The sequence below is a fragment of the Trichomycterus rosablanca genome, chromosome 16, assembly GCF_030014385.1.
Source record: "Trichomycterus rosablanca isolate fTriRos1 chromosome 16, fTriRos1.hap1, whole genome shotgun sequence".
NCBI lineage: Eukaryota > Metazoa > Chordata > Actinopteri > Siluriformes > Trichomycteridae > Trichomycterus > Trichomycterus rosablanca.
This window is the reverse complement of record NC_086003.1, coordinates 8,150,881-8,160,724: the sequence shown is the minus strand read 5'-3', so window position 1 is coordinate 8,160,724 and position 9,844 is coordinate 8,150,881. Positions and strand designations below refer to the sequence as shown.

General features: G+C 43.5%; 1 protein-coding gene across 4 annotated transcripts in view; it reads left to right on the top strand.

Moving 5' to 3' along the window:
* Window positions 1-210: 210 nt before the first annotated feature.
* sec16a (SEC16 homolog A, endoplasmic reticulum export factor) overlaps window positions 211-9,844 on the top strand; it is a 54,100-nt gene continuing 44,466 nt past the window's right edge. For 3 of the 4 annotated variants that reach the window (XM_063012231.1, XM_063012230.1, XM_063012228.1), the window contains exons 1-2: window positions 1,004-1,073; window positions 6,929-9,820. In XM_063012231.1, the coding sequence (XP_062868301.1) occupies window positions 6,989-9,820 (2,832 nt within the window). In that variant the 5' untranslated portion in view covers window positions 1,004-1,073; window positions 6,929-6,988. Of the gene's footprint in view, window positions 293-1,003; window positions 1,074-6,928; window positions 9,821-9,844 lie in introns of those variants that run through there. The other variant, XM_063012229.1, reaches the window with a different exon arrangement.

Below are 9,844 nucleotides of genomic sequence, written 5' to 3'. Positions count from 1 at the left end.
TACCTCCCTGAAATTAGTTTTTGCAACTTGGGATGTCTGAAGTAAATTAATTTCTTTTATTATTTTAACAGCAGCGCTGATAAACACAATCATAAGTAAATAAGTAAATACGAGGCAGTTCCGTTTCACGTGTTTGGTTTGTAGTGGAGGACGATGACGTAGCTTGTTACACGTCGCTCAGGATGTGCTTAGCGAAGATGGCGGACAAGTGTCAGCCTTAACGTCCTGCTCAGCTCTGAATGTACACCCGTTCCGTATTTACACACGGACTTTCAGGTTCTCGACAGGAAAGGTAATGCTTTCTCCATGCGGTTTTATTTCAACTTTATTGCCGTGTGTTTTACCGTGTCGTGTCAGCGTACGTGAGCTAGCATGCTAACTTGGGCTGCTTGTTAGCCGCTTGTGCTAACAGGGGACCGAGTCGCGGAGTCAGGAGGCTAACTGGAGCTGTCATGTGTGGAGAATTTGTCGTCGACGGAACCGAATAATTAGAGTTTTTGCGCAGTTTTTGAAGTGTGTTAGTGCTTTTAGGGACTAACTGTTGGCTACGCTAAGCTTAGTGGTGGAGTTTGCAATTCAGTGTAGACTTCTTTGGTAGTGCACTAATTTAAAGATTATTTGCGGTTTGGGATGCAGCCTTGCTTGCTCGCTTGTTGTCTGTTAGTTCGTTCCAGCTGTTTGTTTACAGTATAGACGGTACGTTTGCTCATATCTTCCAGACGAAGCGAATTACACGTATTAAATTAAGTCGTTTTTATTTTGCTTTGTGCTTTACTTTGAAATGTTGGACCATTTAACTGTATGACGACTGCCGGTATTGTGCTAATCCTGACTAGCATTAGCTTTGGATTTAGCCAGCCGTTGTAATATTCATAACGTCATTCAATTTTTCCATTGCGCATAGGATGGCAGTTAGAAATTCGGACGTTGCACTTGCTTGTTATAACTGTAGCTACTTGTTTAAAGTGTATTAAGATTGATAGGTTAGCTAGCTGGCTAGCTTTAAAGTGACTAGCTTCATCCGGATGTGACGTCGAGGGATCAAACGCCATAACAAACACGTCCAGAGAGAGGTAAACAAGTGTCTGTTTTTCCTAAATATTTAAGACACCACAGGTGCTTTGATCCATGATCCATCATTTATTGGATCCCTAGCTGGTCTTTTAAAGGATGCAAGGCTTGGAAAAGTGACGTCACAACCATTGCATTGAGGCATTAGTAGGAGTGTACAGAAGTACAGTATGACGTTTAACCATCGTCACACACTCTAAGATGATAGGAGCAGTGCTAGCTCAGTGATTAAGGTACTGGTCTAGCAATCAGAAGGTTGCCAATTCAACCCCCACAACTCCCAATTTGCCACTGTTGGATTCCTGAGCAAGGCTCTTTACCCATAATTGCTGACATTGTGTTCAATACTAATTGTATGTAGCTTTGGAAAAAAGCTTCTACTAAATGCGTCTGATGGGTTGGACAGTGTTAGCCTAGTGGGTAGACCTTTGGACTATCAATTGAAAGAGTGGCGCGGTGGCTTGGTGGGTAGCACTGTCGCCTCACAGCAAAAGTCCAAAGACATGCAAGTGAGGTTAACTGGAGATACAAAATTGGCCATGACTGTGTTTGACGTTAAACTTGTGAACCAATGATTCTTGTGTAATGAGTAACTACCGTTCCTGTAGAATGAACCAAAGTGTGTGAAACATGACGATAAAATCCTAATAAATAAAGGGTGCAGGAAAAAGAAACAAGGATAAGGCTTGGAAAAGTGACGTCACACCCATTGCAGTTTTGTTTGTTCTTAGTAACAGCTGTTTGAGGCATTAGTAAGAGTGTACAGAAGTACAGTATCACGTTTAATCATCGTCACAGTCTAAGATTATTTGATTAAGGTACTGGTCTAGTAATCAGAAGGTTGCTGGTTCAACCCCCACAACTCCCAAGTTGCTACTTGGACTCCTGAGCAAGGCTCTTTACCCTCAATTGCTGACATTGTGTTTAATCATAATTGCATGTTGCTTTGGATAAAAGCATTCAATAAATGTGTTTGACTAGTGGGTAGAGCTTTGGACTATCAGCTGAAAGAGTGGCACGGTGGCTTGGTGGGTAGCACTGTCACCTCACAGCTAAAAGGTCCTGGGTTCGATCTCCAGGTGGGACGGTCTGAGTCATTTTCGTGTGGAGCTTTCATGTTCTTTGGAGATACAAAATTGTCCATGACTGTTTGATATAACCTTGTGAGCTAATGAACCTTGTGTAACGAGCAACTACCGTTCCTGTCATGAATGTAACCAAAGTGTGTAAAACATGACGTTAAAATCCTAGGATAAGGCTTGGAGAAGTGACGTCACACCCATGCAGTTTTATTTGTTTTTAGTAACGGCTGTTTGAGGCATTAGTAAGAGTGTACAGAAGTACGGTATCACGTTTAACCATCATCACACAGTCTTAAGATGAAAGGAGCAGTGCTAGCTTAGTGATTAAGGTACTGGTCTAGTAATCAGAAGGTTTCCGGTTCAATCCCCACAACTCCCAAGTTGCTACTTGGACTCCTGAGCAAGGCTCTTTACCCTGAATTGCTGACATTGTGTTCAATCCTAATTGTATGTTGCTTTGGATAAAAGCATCCACTAAATGTGTTTGACTAGTGGGTAGAGCTTTGGACTATCAGCTAAAAGGTCCTGGGTTCGATCTCCAGGTGGGGCGGTCCGGGTCCTTTCCGTGTGGAGCTTGCATGTGCTCCCCGTTTCTGTGTGGGTTTCCTCCCTCAGTCTAAAGACATGCAAGTGAGGTTAAATGGAGATACAAAAATGGTCCGTGACTGTTTGACGTTAAACTTGTGAACTGATGATTCTTGTGTAATGAGTAACTACCGTCCCTGTCATGAATGTAACCAAAGTGTGTAAAACATGATGTTAAATCCTAATAAATAAAGGATACAGGAAATGCAAAAGAGAAGGATAAGGCTTGGAGAAGTGACGTCACACCCATTGCAGTTTTGTTTGTTTTTAGTAACGGCTGTTTGAGGCATTACAGAAGTGTACAGAAGTACGGTATCACGTTTAATCATCGTCACAGTCTAAGATTATGTGATTAAGGTACTGGTCTAGCAATCAGAAGGTTGCTGGTTCAACCCCCACAACTCCCAAGTTGCCACTGTTGGGCTTCCCTCAATTGCTGACACTGTGTTCAATCATAATTGTATAATGCTTTGGATAAAAGCTTCTACTAAATGCGTCTGATGGGTTGGACAGTGTTAGCTTAGTGGGTAGACCTTTGGACTATTGTTGAGAAGTTGAGAGTTCGAATCCGAGCTCTACCATGCATCCACTGTTGGGCCATTGAGCAAGGCTCTTTACGCTGTACAATGGCTGACCCTGTGCTCTGACCCTAGCTTCCAAACAAGCAGGGATATGTATATATGACAAATAAAGGCATTGTATTCTCTTCTAAATGAGGTCAATGGTTAGGGCTCTGGGCTATCACACCTGACCTGTGCCAGCAAACCTGCCTATTGTTATCCAAATAATTGACTGGTGGTTTGAAACTTCCAGACAGTACTCCTAATGGTGTCTCGAGGAGTGCAATGGTGCAATGAAATTCTATTTTCAATTTGTCGTAACGGCTCCTTAGCATTAAAACACCTTAAACACTTGAATCTCTGGGTGGTGTTTATATAACACAACACAGCTTAAGCAAATTAAGAACCAGTAATGAATTCCCAGTGGTTTATCACGTTGGAACCCAATTTTAGATCAGAGACTAGCAGTAGATTTTAAGATCAGATATATTTTGTAGGGGTTAAATAATTGTGACATGGCATTGCTTTGGAAGCTTGGATATTTCAAATTTTAAAGTCTGATAATGATCAAAGTACTTTTGTGCATGTAAACGCGATCATTGTTTATTTACATTTACATTTTCAGCATTTAGCAGATGCTTTTTTCCAAAGCGACTTACACAATGAGCGGAACATGATGAGCAATTGAGGGTTAAGGGCCTTGCTCAGGGACCCAACAGTGGCAACTTGGTGGTGGCAGGGCTTGAACCGGCAACCTTCTGTTTACTAGTCCAGTACCTTAACCACTGAGCTATCACTGACCCTTAATACCCTTTATACTTAAAACACACACTGTTACACTTGGTTGTAAATTTTGTTGCGTACACGACACTGTGAACCTATTAAAGTAAACCTATTAGAATAGGCTGGAATGGCCTGCTTATGACTAGGACATTTGGCATGTGGTGCAAACCATACACGTGATTATTTTCATACTGGGTTAATCATGTTACTATGGTACAAACAAGTTTGTTATACCTGTTTTGTGCAGCCAACTGAGAAAAAAAAACTATTGGCACCTATTGTAAAACTGCATATTTTTTACATATAGCATTTCGGTGTAAAAAGCTCTTAGAACTGAGTGGTAACATTATGTGAAGATGATTTTGAGATGTTTTTCCCTTTGTGATGGATGTACCTGTATAAAAAAGTAGGCAGAAGGATGCTGAGGCTGGTCGTTTTGTGACCTTGTGAGCCGTATTTTTCTTGTCCTGTTTATGTCATGTACAGTGACCACATACACATCACATAACATAAAAACCACCTCCTTGTTTCTACACTTACTGTCCATTTTATCAGCTCCACTTACCATATAGAAGCACTTTGTAGTTCTACAATTACTGGCTAGTCTATCTATTTCTCTACACCCTGTTCTTTAATGGTCAGGACCCCCACAGAGCAGGTATTATTTAGGTGGTGGATCATTCTCAGCACTGCAGTGACACTGACATGGTGGTGGTGTGTTAGTGTGTGTTGTGCTGGTATGAGTGGATCAGACACAGCTGCGCTGCTGGAGTTTTTAAATACCGTGTCCACTCACTGTCCACTCTATTAGACGCTCCTACCTAGTTGGTCCACCTTGTAGATGTAAAGTCAGAGAAGATCGCTCATCTATTGCTGCTGTTTGAGTTGGTCGTCTTCTAGACCTTCATCAGCGGTCACAGAACGCTGCCCATGGGGCGCTGTTGGCTGGATATTTTTTGGTTGGTGGACTATTCTCAGTCCAGCAGTGACAGTGAGCATTGCTGTGTCTTATCCACTCATACCAGCACAACACACACTAACACACCACCACCATGTCAGTGTCAATGCAGTGCTGAGAATGATCCATCACCTAAATAATACCTGATCTGTAGTGGTCCTGGGAGAGTCCTGACCATTGAAGAACAGCATGAAAGGGGGCTAACAAAGCATGCAGAGAAACAAATGGACTACAGTCAGTAATTGTAGAACTACAAAGTGCTCCTATATGGTAAGTGGAGCTGATAAAATGGACAGTGAGTGTAGGAACTAAAAGGTGGTCTTAATGTTATGGCTGATCTAAAAGCGAAATTTAGAGATTCAAATCCTGGACTCAGAGGTGGTTGGTCCCGGTCTCACATAATAGTTTACTTCACAACAAAGTTTTGTGTACAAAATTTTCAGTTTATGAAAAGTGATATATTTAGAACATATTTAAAAACATAAATTATTTAAATTGATGACATAATAATCTGCACGTTTTAGAGCATTTTATCTGAGTTTAAACATTTAGGCTGCATTCGAAATTGCATACTTAAACAGTACGTACTAAATTTGGGGCAGTATGCACTGCTCAGCCAGTTAAGCTCTTTCAGTAAGCAAGTGTGCAGTAGGCACGCAACTTCATACATACTACTTTTGTCATCTTACCAACATCACATGCATGATGTCTCATCGCCACAATTTTAAAATCAGACAAAATTTATTCTGTCGTTCTCCACAAAGCTACTAATAACGTTATTTAGAGTTGTACAAGATCATAACATTTTTAATGTTTGTCTTACTCTGCTTTCTGCCATCGTTCTACTTCGCTACGAACGGCTTTGCAGCTCCAGTTGAATTATGGGATAGATTGTCGAACCGTAAGTGTGCATCATTTGCATACTCAAAAATGGCTGCTCATGCAGTAGGTCATCCGGGTACTTTTCATGTACTGTTTAATAGGGATGTATCGATGCACCACAAGACAGTTAAAAATTGATTCACATGTGTAACGATTCAAATCGGTTTACATGTATAATGAGTCGATATTCACTTTGAACAGCAGAGGGCACTGGCGCTATTCACCTCGCCTGGTTGACGTCACTACAGGGTTGCCAGGTTTAGAATTTTCCAACCAGATTTATTTATGTGAGGATACTTTCATTATTTGTATTATTCATTTATTTATTTAATGTGGGTTTTATTTCATTTCAATTTTTTTTACACAAAAAGGGAAATGTGCAGCATTGTTTTGCATAGTTTGTACCTGCATCAAAAATACAAGGGCATTCATTATTTAGATAAATAAAAAATAAGCACAAATACAGTATTTTATTATATTTATTTTTTTTAAAGCAAAATAATAAAAGAAAACTTTTGTTTAAAAAATCTGGAAAAAAATCATATCGTGAACCCAGTATCGTGAATCGCATTGCATCGTGGGTACAGTGTACCGTCACATACCTACTGTTTAATGAATACTACGTATTCGGACACACTAACCGCTCTCGCATACTGCATTCGTTTTGTTCAGTATGGAAGTATGCGATTTTGGATGCAACCTAAGTCTTTTAAACGCTTGTTTGCTGAACGTATCAAGGACGTTTTTTAACCCAAATTTGCTCTACATATATAAATAGGCTATATTTAGACTTGGGTCAATAACCTTTTGTACATGTGCAGAGGTGCAGCATCTCATGAAGCTCACTTTTTAACTATCTTGTATAGATGCTTGTGGTGGTTGATTAGAACTATAGATTATTTGTAAAAAAATTAACATAAAATGTTCCTCCCTCCTTTGAAGTCACTAAATGACAACACGTCATTAATATATGCTATCTTTGTTTGTGTTTGTATTTCCTTTTACAGGAAAAGTCTACACGCATCTTCAAGGTCTTAAGCTCTGGAAGCCCATATCAGGTAGCAGAGATGCAACCCCCTCCTCGCAATGTCCCTCCTGGAGCTTTTGGCCCACCTCCACCTTCCTCTGGTGGGCCAAATGCATTTAGGAGAGTTCGACCCCACAAGCATGGAACAATCGCTCCCATGGCAGCACCTGCTCCACCTGCACAACCAATGACTAACCCCTTTGCCTTTCCTGGGCAAGGCTTTCCACCACAGCCAGTGGGCAGCCAAGTTCCTCCTCCAAACAGTAGTCCTCTTCCTATGCAAGGCCCTCCCCCAGCATCTTTTAGCCAGGCTGCACCAATTCAAGGCACATCATCAGGGACACCAGTGTCATTTCTTGGTCCTTCACATAATTTTTCCACTCCTCATTTCCATCCTTCCGGACCTTCACCTCCATCAAACTCGCCTCCTTCTGAACCCGGCTATTTCAACTCCCAAGAATCAATGCCCTACATTTCACAGTTGCCTAACTCCAATCCTGCTTTCAGCACTGGCGTACTGTATCCTCCTGCAGCCTCAACACCACCAGTTCAGAGTAACCCTCCATCACAACCCACACCCCCTGCTCATTCTCACTCGGTGCCAGATCACAGAAGCCGACCCCCTTCAGTGCAGAACTATTTCCAGCCAACCACTGATCCACCTCAATCATTTTATGCGCCTCCCCAGACACAAGCCCCACCTCTTAACCCGGCTTCCCATCCTGGTCCACCTCAGCCGCACTCTCAGAATCACGGTCAGTCCGCTTTACCTAATATGAGTTGGCCACCGAATACCCAGCAACAGAGTTATTTTAGTCAAACGGACAGAGCCGCAGAGCCATGGTTTAGTCAGGTTCCACAAGACCCCTCACAGCATGCCTCTTCCCTTCCGTACACTGTTCCATCTGGTGACCCTGGAACATTGTCTATGTTCTTCAAGGGCAATGATGTAGAAAATGAAGAGACTCTTTCTGGGGAGGGTCGTGTAAATGGGATCTCCCACCCTCCAAATGAAAAGCCAGTAAATGAAGCCCATACACCATTGTTAAATGATACTGGCAAAACTGGAGTGGCTGCAGGTTCAAGTGACTCTGTTGAGAATCTGGAATGTGTCCCAAACCAAGAAGTCCTACCTAATAAATCACCACCAAGCCAGTCTTATGAGGCAGGACCAAACTTTGAGGCACCTGATACTGCACAGCGCCCAGCACGTTCAGCAAGTGTCTCATCAAGCTACAGCAATGTCAGTCATGGCAGTGGTCATGCCTCTCATAGTGGTGTCCAACCTCATCGGCGGCATCAGGGCGTCGTCGGAACGTTTATCCAACAAGAAAGTCCTCGCCCCCCTGATCGACCTGCATCTCATTCCTCAGCAGGTGGTTACTTTGAACAGATAGATTCTGCTCTCGCTTCAGAGCCGAGTCCCACATTCCCCACACCTAGTCCTCCGAAACCAGTAGGAGTGTTCCAGGCGAGCGCTAACTCGTCTTTCGAGCCGGTGCGATCACACGTCGGAGTCAGACCAGTCGAAGTTGACCGTGCTAGAATGGTTATGGAAAAGAAAGGAGTTGATGTGTTGCCTGGAAACTTGGAGCAGCCTCCGGACAATATGGAAACGATATTCGTCCCAGGTGGACCGGATCACAGGCCTTCGTCTCGAACCCAAGGACCACGACGAGCTTGTGATAGTCCTGCTACAACTCTCTGGGCTCAGAGTGATGCTGCTAATCTTGGTGCTAATATTTTATTAGCACCTGCAGCACCTCCTTTGGTGAATGCCGTTGCTCCTGTGCGTCAGCCTAGTTCAGAGGTCATCCAGCCACCAGAAGATGGACCCTTGGATTTGAAGCCTCCCAGGGTCTCACAGCCTCACTCTGAGAACCTTGAGAACCCGCCAGATTCGGCGTCTCAGGCAAGTCAGGGCTATGCTTCTTTGCTAGTGTCCACACCTCCTACAGAGGCTTTTAACCAACCTGTGATGATTGCACCACCTTCTTCCAGTTACAGCATGGTTTCCTCTCAAATCCCTGCACATACGACTAGACAGATAAGCCCCAAAGAAGCCACCTCACCTGTTCAGCCACCTTCTCAAGCCCTCGTGGAGAATCAATTACCACAGGTTCACCTATTAACCAATCAACCGCCTTCTCAGACACCAATGAGCTTTTACCTGCCTTTTAGCCAGAGTCTATTAAACCTGGCACAGGATGCAACTACTGTCCAACCAGCCCGCCCTCCTGTTATGAGAAGTCAATCAGTGAGTAGTGAAAGTCAAGCTGTTCCTCCTCCCAATTCCCAAATTCAGTCTTCTGCTTCTGCCACCAATCAGAACCAGCTTTCAAATTTTCAGTTGCTTGACTTTTCTATGCACCAACCACAGAGCACAAATCAGACCTACTCTCACACAACTCCTTCTCAGGCTCCTCAGGCTCAAGTAAATAACGCAGCTGGCTTCTACCTCCAGGTCACAAAGGATGCACAGCAAAGTGCACGATCTGATAGTGAGCCTCCGTTCCAGCCACCAGCCCTGAATCCCCCCAGGGTTCCTAGTAATCAATCTGCCAATGATCCCTCTCGCCCCATGCACCCAGCCCAGCCAGGTTCATCTCAACATCAGCTTCCACCTCAAGTCACACCTGTTTCGCAGTCTGCCCCACAACCTGCATATCCTGCTCAGCCTGGAGGTTCTGTTGCTTCAAACGACCCCCAGCGTCCTCCATCTGCATCTAGTAGTCAGCATGGTTATGGTGGCCCACCTCCCATGCCTCCTGGGCCTGGATATGGCAGTTACTACCCAGAATACCAGGATGGAAAGCCTGCCTACCCACCTCAGTTCCCACAAATGGACCCAAGGGCTCAAAACTACTATCAGGTATCTTGTTTTTGGTTTGTCGAA